The 25,356-nt window shown below is 39.8% G+C and overlaps 1 protein-coding gene across 5 annotated transcripts; it reads right to left on the reverse strand.

Moving 5' to 3' along the window:
• Positions 1–698: 698 nt before the first annotated feature.
• EMP2 (epithelial membrane protein 2) lies at positions 699–25,089 on the reverse strand. 5 transcript variants are annotated; one of them, XM_062587975.1, is made up of 7 exons: positions 24,730–25,089; positions 18,457–18,565; positions 14,188–14,365; positions 8,328–8,439; positions 5,402–5,495; positions 3,763–3,909; positions 699–3,190 (listed from the first exon to the last, which is right to left on the reverse strand). In XM_062587975.1, the coding sequence occupies exons 4-7, from the start codon at positions 8,403–8,405 to the stop codon at positions 3,006–3,008; spliced, it is 504 nt and encodes a 167-aa protein (XP_062443959.1). In that variant the 5' UTR covers positions 8,406–8,439; positions 14,188–14,365; positions 18,457–18,565; positions 24,730–25,089; the 3' UTR covers positions 699–3,005. The 5 variants fall into 5 exon arrangements, with proteins under 5 accessions (XP_062443959.1, XP_062443960.1, XP_062443963.1 ...); XM_062587976.1 differs by lacking the exons at positions 14,188–14,365; positions 18,457–18,565 and adding an exon at positions 10,807–10,933; XM_062587979.1 differs by lacking the exon at positions 14,188–14,365.
• Positions 25,090–25,356: the final 267 nt, after the last annotated feature.

Here is a 25,356-nt window from a genome sequence, read left to right on the forward strand (position 1 = left end):
ATTTGTGGAGGAAAAAAATACTATCTGGATTAACAGCTGCTATTGAGTATTCCAGTGGTTTGGGCTTCTCCCCTTTGTTCCTATGATTAGAAGGCAGAAGTTTTATTGCTTTTGGGAGATTGTTTCTGGGGAGTGGGGGAGGTTTGTTTTTGGTCTGGATCAATCCAATCTTTGATCTGGACACTCATCATACAGATGAGTATCTGTACTGTTGTCATCTCAGTGCAAACCTGAAGCTTGGACAGAAGCATATGCAGAAGTCACTGGTCTGTGTCTAACATTAGTTCTCACATGGTCAGGCTTCTGAAATCAGTGCACTTGATCTCTTAAAATACACAGCTGTTCCTGCAAAATAGGAGAAGAGACCTTACCAATAATCTACTTACCACACGTCTGTGGATCTTTTACATTACTCAATAGCTATTCTTGGGGGACCACGCTCTTAGATGCTGTCTTGGCTTACCTGCAAGGCCTTTATTAGAGGGCAAAAATAACCAGCTTGTGTTTCTAATATGGGCAGGAAGAATTTAATTTTTTTCTGTTCACACATACACTCAACTGTGTCTCATCCAACATTGTGTAAATATATCCCAAGCTTAACGACAAGGTAAGACTGCTAAACATACTGAGCTTGGTATTTTTGTTTTAACTTTATTTTCATGTACAGTTGCAGAATATATATAAAGCATAGAAAACGGTATATTTTAAAGGTTTATTAGGTAGAAAGAATATCCTAAAACATCTTTGTCTGTTAAGACTCTACTTCAAACTTTTTTGGCATTTGTTTTCTTGGTATACAGAACATTCACATCTCCTCTGTTTTATGTGGCATCACGTATACCTTGCTGTTTGTACAATGTGGAGTATGTGTATGCTTTTCACTTTTAATTGGGACAGCGCTTTTACAGTGGAAGCAAGATGTGCACATGTACATATACATCTTCGTTTTAAATAATGCTCTGTAAATGACCAAAGCAAGAACCTGAAAGAGCTTCTCTTCAAAACAATGGCACAACAGCTTGGCTTATAATTTCATACAACTGTCTTTTAGATATAAAGTAGTATTTTAAATCCAAATATTTGCTTTAAAATTTCCCTATTTGATGTTTGAATAAAACTTGCAAATACCTAGCTTACAGTCTGTCTACTTTCAGCCTTAGGCCTGCATCTGTTTGTTCAAAACAAATTCTGCTTGCTAACAAAATTTAGGTTTTGAGTGTATTTAGCAAACTGTAGGAACACTACTTTAGAGAAGTGGGCTGTTTATTTGAAACTTAGAGAGTTCCCACTAAGAGGGAAGAAGCCTGAAAAAATACTGGCATCATGCTGAAGCAAAAAAAGCACTTTGCTCAGGCTGATTTTTTTTTTTTTTATTATTTGTTGTCTTATTTGTATAATTAGTTATCATTTCCTGGTAGGCTTTATTTGCTTGCAAAAATCAAATCTTGCATGTGACAGCATGTTAGGCTATTCAGGGAATACTGTTGTTCGGGTGAACAATATTATTTATGCTGGAAACAATTCTTACACAGTTAGTTGCCCAAACTTCTACTTTGTAAGAGATCAGGTATGAATTATCTGAAGATGAATGGGTCAAACCATTAGCTGATACATACTGCAGCATCAATTTCAATAGAACTATAGTATTTTGTAGTAATGTATTTGTTTTGCATTAAGTGTAAAAGCTCATTCAAAACCTTTTTTTATTGCCTGTTATGGGTCCAGCTGTAGTGAGTGTACTGAAATAGATACATGGTTGGTGCTTCTACAAAGTCATGTCTCCATTTAAACAAAGCTGTGACTAACCAGAAAAAGACACTTCATTCATTCACACTGGTCTCCAGACTCCTAAATCACCATCAGTCAAACCTAATATTACACTGCTGAGCATTTAAGCTTGGTATTACAGTACAAATTTAGCTCATTAAATAATTTAAAAATAAAAGTCACCAAGTCATCTTGTTTTGAAAACCATCATGGAAATCAAACATAGTTATTACACCCCAATTTATTTAGTAGAAGTGCTTGGTACAAGTAAAATCTACAAGGGAATTTAGAATTAAATTTTTAAAGGCCAATTCCTAATGGGCAGATTCAAGGAATGCTTTCTGGAAATGATACATTAAACAAAGTTACTATATCAACATTCTGGTGTAGTAGATATGCTGAGTTATTTGGCCATAAAAAAAACTAAATTTGGTATTGCTGAATCTCTGACTTGCTTAAAAATTTGCAGGTGTAGGTAAGGTAACTATTCTTCTTCAGAAAGACTATGCACAATGCAAAAACGAAGGGATTAGGGATTGAATGGGGTATCTCTTAGCTGAGGCTATTCCAGTCCCAAGCTATGCAGTGTTTGGTAACTTCTCCTCCCAGAGGTTCTGTACATTTGATTTAAATATGAAAGAAGAGAATCATCTTCTAGAGTGAAAGAGGAATCATTTACTTCTGTGAAGCAAGTGGTTTTAATAAAAGCTTGATGGCACTTACTGCATATTACAAATAGCAGAAAGCTAGTCCCCTGCTAAAACATATACACTCAGTGCTGCTTTGGGCTTTTATAATTGTTTTTACACTGTGATCTGGGCTTCATTTTTCCCCCCTGTATTTATCCTATCCCAAAGGAGTAGACCTGGGACAAGAATATGGTTAGTATATTGCTTGCAAATTAATAACCACTGGCTTTATTTGTAAGCTACTAGAGGCCAGAAATAAACTGTTAATGTCTAGTTATGGGGAAAACATTTATGATGATGAAATATGTAAAGGCCAATTTTACAAATACGTAAAAGCTAACAACTTGTCTTTGTATTGCTTAGATCCCTGACCTGTAGATGCCAAGCATTCCAATAGACCTGCAAGGTTTTGTTCTGTTTCATATCAAGAACACAGTACATTTTTAGAGAAACAATAGCTTTACTACAAAACCATGTAAATGATTATATACAAAATGATTATTGAAATTTGGTTTTGTACTGTAGTGACAAACAATTAGCTGCTGACATTTATTTCCGCTTCCTTAGTACTAGGTACATAACACCACTGATCAGAGTAAAAGCAAATGCAATCCAGGCTAAGATGAAGGAATAGCCATACTGGCCTTGAGAAACTTCAATATTGTATTCATTGCTCTTGTGCAGTTCTTCATGCCTATCTGTATAAATGGAAGCTGCAATCATAACACACAGACCTGGAGGAGAAAGAAAATAGTAAAACTTAGCATCTTAAAACAACTTAAATATGCATAACAACTATTCACTGTCTCTTCTGTCAGCTCCTGCCACTTGCACCAATATCCTTTTTTGTAGAGAACTCATTTTCCATACCCAAACTAAACTGGGAGAAGTTCAGGACATGCTTTTCAGTTTTTTGGGCACGGATTAAATTTTAAAGTGCTGCTGTGTGCTCATGTTATTTGCAATGAAAACAATAATTCTAAGCATCTGGATAGTAAAGACTAATAAAAATTATAGAAGTACCTGCCTGTGACAATCACAAAGTTGTTCAAGAAGTTTAGAATCTAATATTCTCTCCCTTCAAAGTTTAAATGACTACTTCTGAGCAGTAATAATGTTATCTATGTTTTAACTGTGTTTACTTGTATAGAGTAGAAAATTTTTAAGCGAATACGGGGCACAAGCTATGACCTCTGGAGCCCTCCCACTTTCTCATACTCCTGGTTGTTACTGAAACTTTTTCCTCTTCCTTTTCCTACTTTAAGACAAGCATCACTGATGTAACAAGTGTCAACAAATCACTCACATGACAGGAGCTGGATAATAGAAGTTAACACAAATCTTTCTCCTTGTTTTAGTCGGAAGAGTTGAAGAATGAAAACCAGAAATGCCACACAACAGAAAATAGTAGACAGAATCATGGTAGCCTGAACAGCCTGAATTGATTGATAATCTGCAAAAATAAAAGCAGCCTTGATTAAAAATGCAATTCATCCTTTTACCTACTCCTGCACTGAACAGAGGCAGAGCAGCCTAAGCTCTGTAAATTCATCAGATACACCTGTTTGCAGTATGTGCATTGCCTAGGATGGCTCTTCCCTGCTTTCTTTCTATTAATTCAGCCAATGGTTTAAGGACTTTCAAAAGCCTTTCCCTCCTCCCCCCCGCCCGCCATACCACACCCTCTGCTTCGATCTATATACTAAAAGCATAGTTAAACTGCCAGGTGTCTAAAAGGGCTTACAAATGCAGAATCATGCTGTTCACATGACTTGGAGACAGCTCTAGCCAGTAAGATGTAAATGAACATGACTGCCGAACTCAGCATAAAACTTCTATTAGGTTCAGATTTTCTCCTGTCAGTTAACTCTCTAACCTGGAGCTAAAATAACTAATTTAAAAAACACTACATGAAGCTATCTTGCAAAACTTTGCTGTAATGATATGGACAAGTTAAGCTACTTAAATATGTTCTTTTTAGCTGCTCTCATCTGAGATGGCTATGCTGCCGTCAGTAGGTCTGTGAATAGCAAACAAATATCTGAGCTGTTTTTAATCTAGCTAGTTAACATACCTAATTTCCATGAACACATAACAATAAAGACATCAAACCCAGCTCAAATCTAGGTTAAATTCAAGTTATCTTTGACATGTCTTTGTGAAATGTGATCATCTTACTAATTGCAGTAACAGATATACCCTAGGGGCAGGTTTAGCTCAGCTGGTTAGAGCGTGGTGCTGCTTATGCCAAGGTTGTGCGTTCAATCCCCGTACGGGCTATGCTGAGGGTTGGACTAGATGACCTCCAGAAGTCCCTTCCAACCTCACCATTCTATGATTTCTATGATTTAAACCAATTCCATGTACCTAAAAAGTAATGATTGTTTGAACATGGCTGTTTAAATCATCTACTCTTTTTTAATATATACACCAAGACTGAAAGCATATCATAAATGTATCAGTTAAGAAAACATTTTTATTTTATTTTATTCTGATAAAGCAGCAGAGATTAGACTGTGCTGTATGTTGTTGTATTCCCTATGTTAAAATTTTAGATTGTATTCTGCCCTCCTTTTGCCCCTTTGCCTCCCATTGGTACACACATTTTTAGGTTCCTCTTTGAAAGTTAAATTATGACAGTCATATTCTATCACTTTAGAGCCACTTGCAAATGACTTTACTATTTTTACCTGGTTTAATTTCTAAGCATTGCAGGTTGTTTGTTTTATTCTCTTCTACTATGCTTTCAAGTGCATTTGGTTGTTCTTCCTGTTTTCCTCTTACAAAAACTGTTTGCTTGTTCAAAATGAAAAGCAAATATTAAAGGTTTTACAAGACTTGAGTAGTTAAGGCATATAGTTTTTTGAACAAGTATGTTACTGCCCCTGCAAAATTTAGCTGCAATTTCACAGTATATCCTTCTAAAGGAACTATGAGACACTCACCATTGAATTGATCGGTAATAGCTGTACAAGTGGTAGTATTGGTGATGCATGTTCTCCAAACATCTGTAGAAAAATTATCTCCTACCCACCAGGCCTGCAAAACAGAAGTAAAAGAATCTTGCAGAAGAAATAAAACAAAACCCTGCTGGTTAGACAGGTCAACTGGAATAAGCTTCTGTTCATTTTTGCTACTTAACTTTTCAAGTTTTCAGATCTAATGGACTCAAAAGAAATTCTTACAGGCTAAACCTTAAGGAAAAGAGCAAAACAGAGAGGAAACTCTTCCCTATCTTGAAACGGGTGTGAAACCAGAGGCCTCAGGGACCAGAAAACACTTTGTGTTCCCAATGCAGAACTAGAAGTTTCCATTGCCACCGCTCAAGATCGGGACTTGGGAACTAATAGGCCGAGGGATGGGAGCAGAGGCATTTCTAAGTGTTTCCTGGTACATCTGCTATTGACTTATTTACTGAACAAGAACCTGAATGTTGCATCAGTTGGTATCTGTTTGGATATAAGTTAAAACAAGAGAACTCATAAAAGCTTGAACTTTGTGCTTATTTACTAGATGTTTTGAAGTAAAGGGTATTTTCATTTTAGACCTATGTGAAGTAAAAAAGAGAATTGGCAGGGATTACTCAATAGATAAGGTACACAAGATCTACTTTGTTCTGTTGCCGATTCCAGCGTACTGTTCTTAGCAGCAGCATCCGGACCCCATTTGGAAAATGCAACTCTCAAAGGCACAACATTTTTTAACTTCTGGGAAATAGCAGAGTAATGTATCTGTGAAATAGAAGCCTTGACTATAAATTTCCTAGTTCCTGACATTAAATGAATCAATCTCAGCTTTTATAACATAGCTGTACTTTCAGTGTGTAAGTGCAGGATGTATATCCTATGGCATCCGACTGGAAGTGGCTATTGGCTCATTAATATCCCACTGTACTACTGCTATTTCGATGTTTTAATATTTAACACAGAACAGTATTATAACAACTGAACAAATTTTTATGGCATCAACCCTGCAAATGCTGCAAGAACTCCACACAAGTGGTATTTCCTCAGGAAATCCATTCCAGTTACAATAGCTACCCAGGCCTTTGTTCTGACTCAAGTTGGAAAAATACAACTTTTAAATATGAATTCTGATAGTATCTGCTACTGGAAAAGATATTTGAGAAACCTTACAGATCACTGTGCAGCTTTTCCAACAGTACAGCAATAAAAAAAATGTAATGTGACATTAGGAGTATGTGTCATAACACTGGAATATCAGGTTTAAGAAAAATCATTACTTTCCAGAATGAACTAAGTTACTCATTTGGATTTTGCAGTCCAAGTTCAATACATTTTTTCAACTTTGTATGCTGTATAATTCTTTCAGCATGATACTCATGACTATATAAACCTCTAAACACCACAAAATCTAACAGAAGGTGGTTAAAAAGTTTAAATGTTTAAATGTAAATAAAGACACGGAGTGCACATTTGGTTATTTCTACAATTCTATTTGTATGTAGAAGGTCTGATCTTGGAATAATTCGCTCTTCCACTATCCTAACTCTCTAAATATTCAAAAGGAACAGGTTAAAACAACCTGCTTTTAGTGCTCAATTAATGACCTAATTCAATGCAACAAATCAACCAGCTGACTGAAAGATAACATCTGAGCTCATACAATTTTGCAGTAAAGAGCTTTGGGTAATATATCCTTTCACTTAAAGCACAGTCTTGGAAAAGAGTATGGGATTTGAACCAGCTTCACTGAATATAGTGAAGTATTTCCAGTACAGATTTTTTTAATCCTAAAAGCCTGAGCACACACTTTCTTAGAGAAAGACAGACTCTAATGAGCAGTTAAAAATATTCTCGGGATAAGCAGGCAGTTTTAGAAAGATGAAGATTATGAAGAGCTAGACATAAATATTGGAAGACACCTTTTCTTTGTGACCAGAAAGAATTTCATCTGAAAAGCAACATGATTCTATAAGTCTGTGGTGAAATTACTTCAAGTAAATGAAAATAGTTAAATTCTTCTTGTCCCTTTCATAATTTAATTAAGCATCTTGAATAGTCACTTCTAAGGAAAACACTTTGGCTGAAATAATCACTATGCATAAATCATGAGCTATTTGACTTCATACATGTAACATAAAAAGGCAAGAGTTTTTTCCCTTTTTTTCCTCCGATCTAGCTGAACCAAGAGCCATAGCTCCACCCTCCAAGCATGGTTTGTAAACACACTCACTGGCTCTGAATCGCACAGGGAAGAAGATTAGCTGCATAACATGGACTCATACACAATGCCAAATACAAGCATGGCATTTACTGGTATTGTCTCATCCAACTAAAGCAACAACATGAATGTTTCGGGTAGGGAGTTTTTTAGTTGGTTTGGTTAGGGATTTTTTTCTTTTTTCTTTTTTTTTCTTTTTTTTGGGGGGGGGTATAAAAAAGTGTAAGTACAGCTAACAATATTAAATGCTATCAGTAAGCAAGTTTAAGGCAACTAGAGAGGCATTACTAATCGGATCAAATTATAAACACAACTAAGTGCAAATAACAATTTTATTTACACTTTAGAACAGCTCAATTTTGTGTGGCCTTGTGGGAAATGGGAGCTCTGATAAAGGTATTATGAGTACAGAAAATGATACAACATAGTCCATGTAAGCTCACTGGTCCATTTTAGGTTGGCTTCAAGCAAAGTTGCCAGCTCTATTTTTAATTGCATAATTTTAAGTGTTATATAAGAAAAAAATTGCCTAGTCCTGAAGTCTTTTATACACTGCATATTCAAAACATAGTGTTTGTTCTGATAAAAAATAGTATCTAGAAAATCATCTGAAACTCAATAAGAAAAATTTGTATAAAGCTTCTGACAAAGCTTGCCCTACAGACAAACAGGAGAACTCAAACTTACATTGTCAATAGTTGAGATGAACAGCAGTGCTGCTGAGGTTATATGAAACACAATAATGAAAGCCAGAAGAATCAGCATCTTTGATGTGAGGAGGTTTTAATCTGAGACAAATCTGTTAAAAATAAGAGCATATATGATCAGTCTTTAAAACCTGTTAACTGAGCAACCTGTCATAACACTGTCTTCTCGTGGCCAGGAGGTAGCAAGGTCATCCTCAGCGTATTCCACAGCAAGGAGCTTGTCAGATTTGGTACTGTTGGGTGTACTTTGTACAGGTTTGACTTCAGAGCACTCATTCTTTTTCCAGAGATAAAAGATCACATTTAAGTCAGACTATACATCAGCATAACAGCTTTTTGTTTTGTATGGTAATGAGCTAGTACCACTGGCATTAAAAGGAATCTCAAAAGTGAAGCCAAGAGGTGCACTTCGTAATATGCCATTTGGGTGGCTGCAGTGTTACACACAAAGAAGTTTCTCTTGTGAGCTTCTCCAGCAAGAACATCAAACTTATTTCCCTGCTGACGTTTAGAGAACTGCTTTTCAAATCACAACCTCATTTGCTCCCGGATTTGGGGAAGTCTTGTTTCAACCATGCTTTCAAAGTGGGAAGAAATGCAGATTGCAAAGGAAAGGATGCTGGTAGAATGAAATTAAGCATATCAAGAGCTACCTCCTAGATTTAGGAACGGCTATGACATATCTTAGCTTTCATATAGTTTGTCCTTACGGAAAATAAAGCTCAAAAGTTTTAACCTTTACTAAATAACTTAAGGCTATCGTTTTCTTTACTATGCTGCTCTGACAATTAAGGTTGAATAAATGAGTCAGTTGCGTCACACTCTAGTCAGTCATTTTCAGTCACACAATACTCCTTCTAGTCCAGATATTATCTTCTTACCTTATCTAGCCCAATCAATATCATTTCATGTCTCATACGAAAAAATTCTTATGGAGAAAGAAAGTTGCTGGATGCAGACTCACAAACTTAATTAGGATTTGAACTGGAATCCCCAGGGAATCCACAGGCAGGTAACAAACACTTTAGGGGAAACTCCTATTAATAATGTATTGAAATGTTCATTTGCTTGGTACACTCATTATAATCATCTTTTTTTTTCTTTATCTATAAAGAAAAATCTATAAATCTATCTATAATCTTTCTTTATTTGTATAAAAATACTTGCCAAGTAACGTATGCTATATTCTATACGGACTGATATTTTCTTTGCATTAAATGTGTACCATTCTGTAGTATTATTGATCACCAGTACAGTAATGGTTTCTCCACTTCCTTAACTTTAAAAATTTTCTCATGTCAAATGATCATATTCATGTAACAGAGCAAGTATCTGAATGAAGAGGTAACTATATGTTTTTAAGACTTGCATGATTTTTTTTCCATGTCTAACCTCTCTGCTACTGTTGTGTGCTAAATTGATTAACTACACATACTGTTAAGTAATGCAGATGGAGAATTCAGCTAAATAAAAGGATCACTTTGACAGCATTTTTGAAGAGAATAATGGCACCACTGGCATTCTCATCATTCCAAAACACAACTACTCTGCAAAATTTCAACAAAAAGATAACAGACAGCATATAAACATATTGAATAGAGATGAGAAGTTCCAGACTAATCTCTCATGCCTACACTGGAGTACAGCATTTCACTGCAGTGCAGCATCATAACAAGGACAGAGGCAAACAAACAACATTAAAGTGCTTTAGAGAAAATAAGAATTAATCTGAAAAACCTTTTTCTGTATCTATTTGGAGTGATTGTATAGGAAAGGTAAGTCCAAATCCTGAAAAAGGGAAAGCACCCACTCCGTGTTTATTCCTTCCCAATTTCTCAATGTTAAACTTTGCCTTTTTAGCCACAACAAACAGAAGCGGCAGTTTCCTCCAAAGAGTCAATACTGCCAAATGACTCAAGATCCTCTGAACCTTGCAGCCATGTTCTGTTTCTATAAATGTCATTCATGGCTGTCGAGTGAGCCTTTCTTGAATGAAAGGAAGGAAGAAGGAAAAGATATTTTGTGGTTTTGTATAATGCCACATGAAAATATTTTCACTGTAAAATGTACCAGTCTTCACACAGTACCCTCTTGTCTAGTGGTTAGTTTTCTTTCCTGAGTTTCATCTGTTGCAGAGATGGTATCTAAGCAGACAATAATGCAACACTCATCCGCCATACAAGGAGAGAGAACCAATCTGTACTCCGTATTATTTTAAGGCTAACAGTACGATTTCATCCTATTGAATGAGGCATCGTAGAGTAAGACAGACAAAAAAAAAAAGTAATCTAATCAAAACCAATCTTGCAAAAACCAAGATTTGCCAGCCCAGAAAGATCTATTTAATCTTCAGTCAAGTGAATATTTTTGTTTTACTGCCTTGGGGCATAAGCAAAAGAGCTTCAAAAAGAACAGATAAACATGTATGGGTGATGAGAAGACGACATTATGTATCTTACCCAAATAAAGTCAAGTTTAAATGAAAGTTTTCATTCTGATGTAATGAAAAATGATTGAAGTCTTGATACAATTAATTTTCTACAGTCTCAGTTACTGAGCCTTTATTCCAAGAGAAATGATGTAAGGCTGTGAGAAAATAAAATGCAAGTAAAAATCAGTTGCAGGTGGTATTGCTACTAAGCCACCCACCACAGTAAAGGCTGCTAGGAAAGCTTTGATGCCTCTCCACTGGAAAACCTTAGGAACAGACAGTTTTAGACACTTCCCCCTGATTTGTTGGCAACAGCTACTTTCACAAGCTCCCAGCACTGCCCTGCAGTGCTACTGCACTTCCACACACACTGGTACTGAACACACTGGAGAAAGCCAGGGGACAGCCCAGTTCCAAGCAATCCACACCAGGAAAAAGACAACAACATCTTGTTGCCCAATCCGTCCTGCCTGAGCATGGCAGGGATCCCAGAAGGGCACAAAAAGATCTGCGGACTTCAGTCGTTCCTAGCAACTTTCTCTCTCCTTGGAGACTGAGGAGGAGGCTCTTGTTCGTCACAGACGCTGCAAGGAGTAAGGAGGGGAGAGTTTCCCAGCTAAACTCTGTATAACTGGGCACAGAAAGCAGTTCTCTTTTGAAACGCAGCCAGCGATAGCACAGAAGCTCCTACAGAATCTGCATCCCTCTAATGGCAGAAAGGACTTTGTCTCTCTGGGGGCTGTTAGCAAACAGTCCTCCTTTACTCCAGGCAGGGCTGGGATTTAAAACTTCATTCTGGGGAGTCAGGCTCCTTCCAGCCCTTGAGCAAGGAGCTCTTGCTTCCCAGTTCTTCCATAAGCAGCCTACCTGTGTACCTTTTCTTGCATCAGGCAGCTCCCTCCCTCTCTCTTTATGAGCAGGGAAATGACACGATTAGATTTTCACACTGAGTATTTCTGAGAACAATGTCTGCATTAACACTTAGAATACTTAGTATTTTAATTATTTATTACTAACCAAACACTTTGATAGCATCCTATTTTGCATACTAACTGTAGTCCTCTTTGTTTTGTCACTCATTAACTGCTCCTCAAGATTTCTCTTCGAGTTCACAACTGTTTGCAGTTCTTTTAGCAACAGCTTCACTCCCTGTCAAAGCTTGCCAAACCAAGAGCAGACATCGATTACACTGCCAAATGGCATGCACTGCCTTGCTCTTTCAAAATGGAGGGCACCTGCAAGAACAAATAAAGTAGCACTTCTGTTTACCTGGCTGAATTAATTCTGCTCTATAGAAAAAACAGAAATTAATCTTTAATTAAAGGATTAAGATACATTTGTGTAGCCATAAGAAAATATTGCTTAAAAGTGTTTGCTAATAAGAACAAAAAAATATATTTTCAAATCACATACATTTGGCACTCTAACAGTGTGTATTATTGCAAATAAACAAGAATCTACAAACAATTGTCCTACGAAGATGCACAGAAATGATCAGACTTTTCAAATAAAACTTAGGTATGAATGTGTGACAAGTGGTTTTTAATATTTATTTAATTTGCTGTATTGCAGATTTGGAAGTACTGCTCTACTTATCAGTGCTAATCCATGCTGGAATGAAAACATTTACAAGGACTGCTCAACTCTTTTGTTTTAATCTCTTCATTATAGTAAGTATATTTGTACTGATCAAAAAAGCTTCCTGGATAAAGTCATATTTCATGTTCTATCATTTGAAGCAATACACACTATGCTCTCCAGTCAAAGTATTCACATTTAAGTATACTGCCATTAGGCACGGATGGAGACTGCAGTGATGCAACAGATACTGTTCATCTTTCCCCAAACTAGTATGAATTCTTTTAGTAGTTTATACATGCAAAAAAAAAAAAAAAAAAAAAAAAAAGAAAGAAAAAGAAAAGAAAAGAAAAGAAAAAAAGAAAAAAAAACACTGTAGAAGCAACAGTCACAAGTTACAGCAAGGGATATTCCAATTGTGAAAAATGTTTTCACTACATCCAGTGAGTGTGGTTAAGCATTGAACCGTGGCCCAAGAGACTGTGGAATCTCCATTCTTAGACATTTTCAAAACTGACTGAAGCAAGGCCCAGGGCATCCTGAACTAACTCCCTGCTTGAGCAGGACACGGGACTAGCGACCTCCTGAAGTCCTTCCATCCTCCACTGATTCTGCAGCTATTTCAGAAACCTCTCTGTACCAACCTCCAACAAAGCTAAGAGAAAAAAGGATATCACTAATAAAATTTGACTTATTTTATCACATATCACATTTTAAAAAGATATGGGTTTGTAGTAGGAATGACACTGGAGCTCAAAATGAATTCTTCACTTGCAAGCATCAGCATTTAATACCACTTTACAAAATACGTTGTAAGACAACTGCAAAGATGCAACCGAGGTAAAAGTGCCTGCTCCCTCTGAATTCAGACATAATAAGCTATTAGTATCCTAATGAACACATCCACATATGCTGCAGTAATAAGATTTCCTGCAAATGTTAAGTTGCAGAACACTTACATAAAACATACTGAAAACAGAAGGCCAGTTATATTAACATTTTTCCAAATAATACAAGAGAGTTGTTTCTGGGTAATACTTTACAGCTACCTTATTTTATATAGGGAGGATAAGTACAGCATTCATTTATACTTACCTTTAATCCTTTCAGTAATGGAGCCTACTGACAGCAATAATTTGCACTTTTGTTATTAAAGCCTGAGGGGCTTTACAAGATGTGGCTAAGAACCTCTGCCATGATCTTCAAGACATGCAGAGGTAAGTGTCTTTTTACACGATCTGCAAGATAAAATCCTTTTCAATGCCCAGCAGTACAAAAAAAACCCAAAAAACAAAAAACACACTATTAGAATTCTTTCTGCTGTTTAGTACAGCAAGCAAGCAAGGAACTGTCTTTGACAGTTCTTAACAAGTTTATCACTACTTTCCAGTACAGATGGGATCTCTGCACCCATGCTTTCATTTCTTCCTACAGGGTTAAATTCTGCTGTCAGTTTGTTTCTCATGTTTGCACATACTTAATCCTTGCAATCCAAGAAGCACATACACCGTACAGTATGTTCATGCTGCGCTCACTTGCACTAAAAAGGCTGGAATTTATCCACTTTGTGTCCTGCCCTCAGTTCCTAAGATCGAGTCCATTCTTTTTATCACCTTCATCTGGGTCTATGTACGTAGGCAATCTCAATACAGACACTCCTGGCACATAGTCCTGGAAACACAGTGAAAATATGGCAAAACGGCTTCTGCTTTGCACACACCAAGGCCTGAGTGGCTGTTGGTGCACAGGCTGCTAGTCACCCACACCAAGGGTGCTGTAAAGACACACCCAAAAGAAGGGGGAGAGGATCCTGCTAAACGAGTTGGCATACCTGCAGCTTTCTGCACACAGGATTTTTCATTGCAGCTAGAACAGCAGGTCTCCGGGCCATCAGTAAGGATTTGATTCAGCTGAACTTCCTTGAGATCACTGGTGCAAAACTGTGTCGAAGCAAGCCTTTTTAATTATCAATTCTTCTGCCCTTCCATGCTGTAATTAAGACTATATATCTGAAATTAGAAGAAAAAGCTTGTATACTGGTGGCATGTGAAGTCTGTCATCTTGTGATACATCATAAGATGTTTGTATTTACAGGATAATCACTTCACTTTACTCAGAGTTCTTGTGCCACATCTCATGGTGTCTTATGACATAGCACAGAGCAAACTCATGTTTTGCCTGTGCCATTGTCCCTAAACTTGGATAAGATTTCCTAGTTCACAAGGAACAGGGCAATACTGTTAAACTACTATTTTTTTTTTTAATCAGATATGAAGGGTTCTGTTTTTCTTGAATGATTCTCAAAAACAGGAAAGTGAAATAAGTTCAGACAGCAGTTCTTCCCAAACTAGCAAAAGCTTTGAGTATTTCAACAGTCTAATGCCTAATCAAACAACATAAAGAACAAGAAGTGCAAGTAATTTAAAACCAGTTGAATAATTATACCAGTTGAAACAGCTCACTTCAGTTTCATTACCCCTACTTCCCAAGTTAATTCAACAATTGGGAATACCAATATTACAGGATATAATTTACTGAGTAACATTCCTTAAAATGAGGCAGATAATACCTAAATTCTTATGCTTTCTTTCTACACTTTTCAATATTTCTTTAAGCTGACTAGCGTATAAAACTGGGCATCATAGTGTGTTTCGTGCTTGATTATCTGCTGACTAGTACTTTGGGCAGTTTCTTTGTTCTGCAGCAGGCTACATTAGATTCTTGCAGTCATCCTTCCTCACCCTCCACTACTCAGCATCTGCTTGTCAACTGCATATATCTGTTTTAGTTGCACCTTGCCAGCTGTTCTTTCATTAAGTGATACTAAATCAAAACCTCCTTGAGATGCCTAGAGCACTTCACACCATTCATATTGTTTGATTCAGGTTAATTCTTCTAATACCAGTTACACTTCTATTTTCAACCTTTAATGGTGTGCAAAATGCTAGTGCGCATGACTGCATTTATGTTGCACTGGCCTTATTCACAATCTGTGGTATCTGTACATTAATCCCTCCTTTGAGTAATTTCAATTGGATCATCTGTCTGTTGTGTTTGTTGCTGCAGAATTAACCAAGGCAGCTAGCACACGACTGAGCTCTGTCAGGCTGGCCTGACAGAGGTGCCTGACACAGCACCCCTCTGACACTGTCCTCAGCATTTCTGCACACCCCCTCGGTTGGTGCGGGCATTTTTCAGGGCTCCTTAAGCTGTGACACATTTGGATCCTTCCCAAGTCAGCTACAGGACATGACTCCTGCCATGCAGGGAGAAGTATGGAAAAGTACAAACACACTCTAATGTCTTTTTTTCCTTCTTCTTACCTGTATCATCACTGCAAGTTAAAAAAAAAAAAAAAAAAAAAAAAAAAAAAAAAAAAAAAAAAGAAAAGAAAAAGAAAAAGAAAAAGCACTAAAGCACACTAATACTATTTTATGTGATGACTTGGGAGCCTTATTTTAAGGAATGAGAGCTAATTCTGAAACTAGCATTGCATGTAGATTTATTAACTGCATGTAAAGACTCTGCTGCCAGTAGTCCCTGAAAAGCATATTAATAGTTCTCTGATGCATTAGAGTTTGTAGGTACACAAACTACATAGAAAATGAGTTCTCTTTTACTAATGTCTCATTATGAAAGTGTAATTTGGCAGTTAAAAATACATATCTATCAACAAATGTGGCAGTCTCTGTAGTTGTGCTGAGTTATTCTCTGTTCTCAGTGAATTTAATATAGCGTAAAACTAGGCAAAAGTGAACTGTTTAAACCTGAAGATTGTAAATGCATATTTTTATGGATTTTCTATGCATGGACCTAAAGGGCTTAACAGATGTAATGTACATATAGCCTTGCTCCCTAGGAGAAGAACGGACTTGAAGAACCCTTTGGTCTCAAAGTGCCTGAAGGGCCTGAAGGTCTCCAACGACACTGACAGATCTAGTCGTCATGCTGAGGGGTCAGATTCAAATTCTGACTTACTTTTTGTGCTCAAATATACAAGGGCTACAAATGAATAAACAAACAGTATGTCTCTTTAGCCAGCTAACAAACCTGTAAGAAGTGCAGCTGGTTCTTGGTAGACCTCTACAGTTTTGAATGGGAATCTAGAAGGGAAGTTCAAAATAGCAGTAGCAAACTAGGCAGCAGAGGGGCTCCCATTCCATTTCTTCTGGTACAAAGCTAAGTATGCAGTCCAATGTATGCTCTTCAAGGAACAAAATTTCAGGCCCTCAGCTTGATGCTGGACTTGGATGGAGAGGGCAAAGCATAAGGTCAGGCCTTAGAAGCAATGGACACCATCAGTTCTTTTTGCTTACGAGCAGTGGTAAGCCCCCAGCAAGCTGGCAGCTGAAACACTCAAGCCTGCAGCTTTCTGTGCTATTTTATGTGGAAGGAAGACTCATTCATACTTCCAGCTACATTTCAAAATCCTTCATTGCAAAGCAAGGAAATCAGGAGGAGATGAAACAATGTTCCCTATATACAAGTACTGTATGCAAGCAAAAAAAAAAAAATAAAAAAACTAAAGAAAAAATAATTCATAATGTTTTCTATAGTTCTACTTGAACTGCAACTTTTATACTTTAATTCAATGGTCAAAAATGAAATTAAGATCATTCTGATCATCTAGACTTTTACGGTGCTCTGGCAACACACTGAATTAGGACTCAGCAATCTCTAGTACAATTAAAGCACTTAGCTTGTTATATTTTGACAGTGAAACACACCAGCTAGTGTGTTTGGATACAAACTAGCAAGGCATGGTATGATCTAGTTTATGTCCACCTTCTTTCAGGAAATCTTGCCTTGCAACCAAAACCCTGAGGTCTGCTTTTTGTGTACGTGAAGATGACTATAAGAACATATCTATAGCTTAATAAAGTCTTTTGTTATAATGATGGCTGGATGTTTGCTCCTCCTATTGGTACTGTCTGAGGAACAGTGGATCTACAATGAATAATCCCATGTTCTTGGCCTAATCACCCAAATACGAGGGGATACTGAAACACCCTTTCAGAGCTCTGCGAATCTATTCCACAAAACCTAAATCTCAGCTCATGTTCAGAAACCCTGCTTAGCTGCCAAACATAGAAAAGACAGTGCCTACAGTGATGTCTGGCAGTTTTTCCCTGGAGCGTCTCAGCTTCATGCTCATCCTGTCCTCACACTAGAATGGCGTTAATAAGCTAGTACTCCAAAGTCTGGGAAAGTAAAACCCTCGAATGCCATACAATCCACTTAAAAACATAAAAAAAAAAAGAGAGAGAGAGAGAGAGAGAGAGAGAGAGAAAATGGCTAGCTTCCAGCTTTGAGTACTGAGGTCCAAAGAAGCTGACATTCCTACCATCTTAAAAATGTTTTTATGGAAGTTTTGATGGCATTTGGGATGAAGCTACAGATCCAACATTACTGCCACTTCTGTAACTCTGTCTGTCATTTATTTCTGAAAAAGTTCAGACTGGGTTTAGACTTGCCCTACCACTCCTTTCACTATGGCCCTACTTCATGCAGGGCAGAGGGAAGTCGCTGTGCCACTGAGCCTTTGTGGGTAGAGTGAGAAAACAGGTCAGGCCTATGGGAAAACATCAAGACAATGCCCTGCCTTGGGTGGGGAAACGGCACCTAGGGGGAAAAGGGGCTAGCCAGGTCTTACCTGAACGTTCTAAAAAACAGTCTCGAGCCTAAAAGATTTGAGATAAATATATTCAAATACTCCAGCAAAATCTCAGAAGTATAACAGCCACCATGTACTTCAATAACAATTTAGTAGGTACAAGGTTGCATAGTTACAGAAGCTAGTTACCTACTCCAATAGACATGCAATTCCACATGCACATCAGCAGTCCTCACTGAGCCTTCATCTTTTCAAAACGAGCTCACTTTGGAGGCTTTTGCATGTTCAGCAGAAAGACAACATCTGTCCTCTCTCAAAAGCATGAACCATCTCCCTCTGAAGGAAATTTTTCATAAACTCTCTTCCCTTAAAGACATCTTGTTACTGCACTTTTACTCCAGGTAATTATACTCTCAGATTTAATCTGTTCTATGTCTGCTTCTAAATCCCAAGAGAACCCACACTAGTGTAAACTAGATGGCTCACCCATTTATAAGACGAGCAGCTACAATGATTCCTCAACCTTCATCTCTAGCTCTCATCACGGTTGTTGCTTGGAGACTCCAGGACATGCTCATTCACCTACTTTTTTATGCTTAAAAAAAAAAAAAAAAAGTCATGTGCCCTTGGAAAAAATGCTAACAGAAACTGGTCTTTAATGGAAGATAACCAATGGCAGCAATCAGTTCAAGACATTAGTTCTCAGAAGGCACATACTGTTTGAGAAAAGCCAGTAGTAAATTGAAAGAAGAAACAGCTTGTGCACTGTAGTTTTTGGTTTCTCACAAAACACAAATATATTCTTTTAATTTTCAGTCATCTGCAAAACATTTTACAAAACATTTGCAACTGGAAGCATGTGTATGGATAGAGCTTAATTGTATGCTTAGAAACTGAAACACATACACTTCATTTCAGATATTCAATACATCCTTTCCATTCAGCCAGTTTGGTTTTTAAGTTGTACAGCAGATACTACTTCACTATAGACAAAATTGTAGTATACATTAAAACTTCTTAACAATCAAGCTGATCTAAAAGAACTAAGTTTGTTTTGCTAGGCTAAACACAAGTACTTTTCGTTCTGACTTGTTCATTTCCAAAAAGGAAGACAGACTGGGGATATACTTGCTGTTTACAGATCAGGGTAAACACACCTAAGTAGAAAGAACTACTTAACCTAAAGACCAGAATAAATGACTATAAATCAGTTATGAATATCTTTATGTTGGAAATTAGAAGAAAGTTCCTAACCTTTAGAGCTGTCAGGTTCTGGAACAACCTTACAATCAGCACAGTAGGCAAAAAAGAGCTACCAATCTAAAAATGGATTAGCTGATACAGTGGTTGTGCTAACAGCAGAGCAGACCTGACTACTCACAGGTCCTTCCAGTTCTTTACTCCTGTGAAGGTTATTCCAACAATTCGTTTTATGTTTTGCAAGATTTTTTTGCAGGATCCACATGCCCTTGGGACTCCGCTGAATTCTTTCCTATCTTTCACAGACTTCAGGTAACACTGGGAGCAAAGCTGACTTTTGATCTGTACAACACAGTAATGCAAGAAGTTATCATGGGATAGATGACACACAATCAGCTTTAAGGAAGGATTTGTTTCTCAGGTGTGTGGTAAAGCTACAAAGGACAAGCAGCACCTTGCCCTTTTCTGCAGGTGATCTCAGGCCACCATTCCCTTCCAGCACTGTATAGCTCTTTGCAGCCTGCTGGCATAATCCTGGCTCCCTGGCCCAGACATTATTAGACAGACATTTAATGAAGCTAGGGCAATGATGTGGGGGTGTACTAATAAGAGGTTCTCATAGCTTGAATAGCTTAGGAACCTGCTTGTGAAGCAAATAACTGAACTGAGGTGTGGCCTGGCCTCACCCTTGCTCAATCATTGTGTGGACACATTTTGGTGTCAGGGTTGTCCCCGTTCAATACCTTGTTAGGGCAGGGAGGGACAGACCAAGTATAATGCTAGACCTTTTCATCAGGTTGACAGCTTAAATGTGTCCCCAGTCTGATTCAATAAAAAGCAAAAAAAAAAACACACCTGCAGCATTAATTCTAGATATTAATATAGTTCCATGAGTTTCTCAAAAATCGAGCTCTACTAGTTACAGCCTGCTGTTTATTCAAATGATTATTCCAGATACAACAGAACAGCTAAAGTGATTTATGTTGTTCCACCTAATTAACCAACAAACAAAGGCAGAAAAGGTCTGTCTTTCCAGATTGAAAGCGATGCATTTAATTCAGTAGAAATGAAAGCCGATACTGTTTTAACTTTGGCAGATGTTCTATGGAAATTGCCAGCAATTAAATGTGTTATATTCACTGCTGTAAAACGTTCAAACTGCTTGTTTTGATTTGGCTATGAGCAGACTAGTTCTGTATTGAGAAATACACACCATGCACCAATAGCATGAAAATATATCTCTATTGACTGTGTAAGAGTTGGCTACAAAACGAAAAGAGTAAACTCTTCCACTGCTACTAGTGTCTTCTTTCACATCAATACTGTAGCATACGATTTACCACCCAGTTAAATAAGCTATCTTCACAAAGTCATTTTTACATTTGGATTTGTAATTGATGCAATTAGAAGTAAAACTTAACGGTTGTCACATGAACTTTATCAGTTCAGAAGGACTTCTAATCAGCTACCCCTCTTTCTTTCACTATTTTTTCACTGTACAGCTGAGCACACAAGTTGCATTGCCCTTCTAAGCTCTGGCTGCTACATGGAAGTAGAACACTCTTCACCTCCTGCTACTACCTGCGTCAACTCTGGTCTATTGTACAGTTTCACCCTGATCAGACTGGCTGTGCTAATAGTGCTTGGTTCACTGCAAGCCATATCTTATTGCTAACAGTGCCCAATTCTGCTGGGGACTCTCCAATAGGACTAGCTGGTGTGTTTTCAACAGATGTGCTACAAGTAAAGACACTGTAAGCATGCTGGCATGTGACAAATGGGCAGGCTCAACTGGCTCTCTTCAGTTCTGCGTGAATTTCCTGGAGCCTCTAGACTTTGGTTTGTTTCTGTGTGTACATTAAGTTGTTGGTTTGTTGTTTCTGAGGATTGAGAACTGGCAACCTTAGAACCCAACAAGACCGTAAACTGACTGCGGAGATCTTCATTAGTACCCACCATAATGTGGGTATCTAGGGACTTTGGAGGGTCATTTTCTGCCTGGAAGATGGATGTAGATTTATATCTTTCAGGACACTAAACACTTGCATTAGACACCTGATGGAGGGTTCATACTGCCTGCCTTTGCTGTCTGGGGCCTCTGCGCTTCCAGACACAGCGTAGTATCTAAGAATCAGAGAAGTAAATCATAAATATATATCCTATAGCTATCTCCAAGGGGTGCTCAAGTCAGTCCACTTTCTGCCCCACCTATAGACTCCTGTGAACATCTCTGTATTGCCAGAGGGTTGTATTTTAAGGTCACACCTAAATTATGAGGCTTCACCTGGCATGCACGTACCATCATTAAACCAGCCCATGAAACTCCATAGGCAGAATAAAGACGCATAATTACATTTTCCCTATTCACTGAAGACAGAATAATTCCTTTGATGAATGAATTCAGGCCATTGCCTGAAATCCCACCCAGTAAGATTTTCTAAATATTGATATACCTACCTTTCTGAAGAAGTCATGAGCATCAACTGACATAATGAGATTTTACAAAATTATCCTCCCTCTAGAATGTTAAAGTCTTCAACAAAAGTAGTGACTATTGAGATCCCACCAAAAAGATTGCCACTGTGCTGCGAGCATCAAAAAGACAAACATCTCAAATAAATGTCAAACAGCTCCATGAATGGAATTTTAGTGCTACAGCTTGTTTCCCCTACTTTCCTGCTGAGACCAGAGTGCTTTCAATAAAAGCTGTGAATTCTTTTTCTGCTTTCAAATTTGGCCTGCATGAATTTTATACATAAAGCATTTGGTACATTAGAATAAAACTCTTTCTTATTGTTTCCCTATATAACAGCCTCCTATTCTGTTAGGTCTTCTTCCAAAAGAAATATGGCAGTGGGACCACATCTTTGCAGATCTTGCCCTCAAGAGACAAGATCTTATCTCTTTAATTAAATGCATTTTGGTACTAATTTAGGGGGAGTTGAACATGACATTCAAGATATAAATGGAACATAAAGTGTAAACAGAAAACCAAAACACACACAAATCACCAAGGTGAAAAAGGAAGGGTCTCCTTGTGCTTTCATCTCGTTGTTTTTAAAATGGATATGGAAACAGCATTAAAGGAGACAGGCCGTTACTAACGAGCTTAGCAGAAGTGGAGGAAGGTCTCGGTCCTCTAAATATAGATATGGGACTCATCAGTGCAACATTCTCCTGATCATTCTATAAACTTCAACCTGAGATGAAAAATAACCTTGAGATATACAAAACAAAGTAGAAAGCATGAAAATGGAAGAGATGTGAGGCAACTGCAAAGCAACAGATTCTAATCAATCAGGAGGGTAAAGGGTACACTGATGGAGAATGACTGTAAGATGAAAGTAGAGATGTTAAGCAGTGTTGACCAGAAACAGTAACTAAGGCACCTAAGAACTGAGACAGAAGTCTTTACCCACATGGGTTTTTAAGTGGCCTTCAGTCTTGACTTGCTCTGTCTGTTGAACAACTTCCTTTGTCAGCAATGTTTTAAACACCTTTGTTCTGTGTAAGCAAACAGAATACGCTGTTTTCCTCACTGGCAGACCTGCAGCACAATCAACACTCTTCAGACACTTACAGCAGAAGTCTTTCCAGAAAGCACAAATAAAGAATACAACACCAGCAGCATCTTGTCTACCAATATTAGGTTGGTGTTTTGTTTTAAATGATATCAGCAGATTGTTTTCCTTCCCACATGCTAGGAGTATATCAACAAGAAATTGATCATCTTGTAAAACTATTCATGGCATTCCTGTATTTCACCTTAAGTTAATGTTGATGGTTAGCCAGTTAGCGGAATAATTCTTGGTTTCTCCAAAACAAGTCCAGCCTGGCACGCAGCTGACATGGTAAAACATCCCTGCTCAGCACAGAGGATGATTCCTCCTTTAAGTACCCCAACAGTCTGTTCTCCAACTATGTTCTGCAAGTTTACAACATGATGCACAGGATAGCAAGGGTTCTTTGTTCCAGCACCTTTTGTGGTGACAGGTCAAGTCTTTACACCTTACTCTAAGAAACTTGTACCAGCTTCTGCAGAACTTACAAGCTTTTCATATACCTTTGTTTCTAGTTTCACTTCGATTTCACCACTAGTACTAAACACCAGTACAGTCCTTACATGGCATTTAATTTGTCACACACACTATTACTAAAAAGCAGCTGGACTCGCCAGTGAACTGCAACTCAATTCTTCCCTCACTGAAACTCATGCCCATTGCCCCGCTGTTTACACAGATTACTGCCTGTCTGTCTCTGCAGCCTCCTGCCACCTCAGTCCTGCAATCCAGTTTTACAGTTCTTTTCTTCAACAGGTTTACCCTACCTGGGCAGCCAAACCTTCAAAATCAAAGTTGGAGAGCAGGTCCGGACATAACACTCGTGACAAAGTATTTTATTTGACATCCCCCCCTCCTCCCCCCCCCAAAAAAGTTTGCTCAGGTAGACAAGAGGGCTTATTTTAAATAGCTAACATACCAGCACCATATAGACTGAGTCTCAAAGCAAGTAAAGTACTGCTTTTTTTATTTATTTTAAATAGAGACTAGCCAGCCACAGCTGTTTATTTCTAAAGCTCCTGCAGAACTCTTTAGGAAAATCAGGTGTGTATTTTACAGCTGTGGGTTTCCTCACTCCCCCGTACTGGGTCATAAGATGCTTCTACGATTCTCAGCTGTAATAACGACTGTTCCTTTACATAGCAGCCACCAGTGTTGACAAAGAGACATCCCTGCACCGTATGAACAAGTTGTTTCTGCCAAGAAATTAACAGAGAGGCCAAACTGCAGATCTCTCGGTAGCAGCGTGCTGCGAGTAGGGAGCAAGCCCAGGGTAAGGCAGCCAAGCAAAGGGCAGCTGTGCCGTACTCCTCCCAGAGATGTCCAAACAAGGAGCTAACAGCCCAAACCCCTCGGGCTGTGAGCAATGCACGTTACCGAGGGCTGCCGCTCTGCTATCTGCCAGAAAGCCCGCGCAGCTGGGACGCTGCCTCTGGAAAAGGCACAGGGCCGCTCAAACAGGCAGCGCGGCTCTTCAGAACTGCGGCCCGATTCAAGAGGGAAAACATCTAACACGGGAAAAAAACTCCATAAACCAAAATCTGCACTGAATTATAGAGAAATATACTCTCCTCCCGCTAGAGGGTGGTCAGCCGCCAAAAACCGACCAAATGCTGTTGCGGCATAGTCAAACTCCCCTCAAATCACGCCAAAAAAAATTTTAAAAGTGCTGTGGAGACTGAAAACTTTCTGGGAGCGTGCGCGGCTGGGCGGCAGCGCCCAGCCCGGCCCCAGCTCCGGCCCCGGCCGCGCCGGGGGTCGCGGCGGCAGCGCCGAGCGGCTGCCGCCGCCTCGGGGCCGGGCCGGGGCGCGGCGGCCCCGGGCAGCCCGGCCGCGGCGGTGCGCAGCAAGCGGCTGCTCCCGCGCCCGAGCACCATCTGCCCGCAGCACCCGAAACCCCGGCTCGGTGTCGGCGATCTGCGGCTCCCGCCGCCCCCGGCTGGCGGAGGCGCCGCCGCGCCCCTGAGCAGCCCCCTGGCCCCCGGCAGCGGCTACTCACGGCGCGGCGCGGCTCTGGCGGCGGCTGCCTCCCGGACGAATGATGTCAGCGGCGGGCTGGGTGTGGAAGCCGAGGAGTTTTCGAAAGTGCCCCTCAGCCGCCCGCGAAGGCGGAGGCGCGTGCGGGTGCGCGCGGGGGGGCGGGCCGCGCACCACGGCGCTACCTTCTCCCCGCCCGTTTGCACGGCGGGCGGCCTGGCCCCACAGCCGCAGGGAGGCCGTCCGGGGGGGCAGCGTCCGCCTTCCCGCGGGGCCCCGCCGGGCCGGAGCGGCAGGGACGGGGCAGGGCAGGGCGGGACGGTGCCTCGGCGGCTTCTCGCGGCGGCCGTGAGCGAGGGGCGCCCCCGCCCCGCCCCGGGGCGTCCGCAGCGGAGCTCCGCGGGGGCGGACCGCGAGGCGTCCCAGCCCCGCCGGGAGCAGCCGTCGCGGGCGGGGCGGCTGGGAAAAGGCGCCATTTCCACTTATTCCCCCCCCCCCCCCCCCCCATTCGCGCTCTTTAAAGCGGCCACAAGGTGGCAACACTCCCCCCCTCCCCCCGCGCGGGGCCTCGCCCGAGCGCTCCGTAACACCAGCCCCGCGGTCGGCCCAGGCGCGGGGCTCCCGGCGAGCCGCACGCGACCGGGACGGG

Source organism: Rhea pennata, chromosome 15 (assembly GCF_028389875.1).
Source record: "Rhea pennata isolate bPtePen1 chromosome 15, bPtePen1.pri, whole genome shotgun sequence".
In the NCBI taxonomy this organism is placed as follows: Eukaryota; Metazoa; Chordata; class Aves; order Rheiformes; family Rheidae; genus Rhea; species Rhea pennata.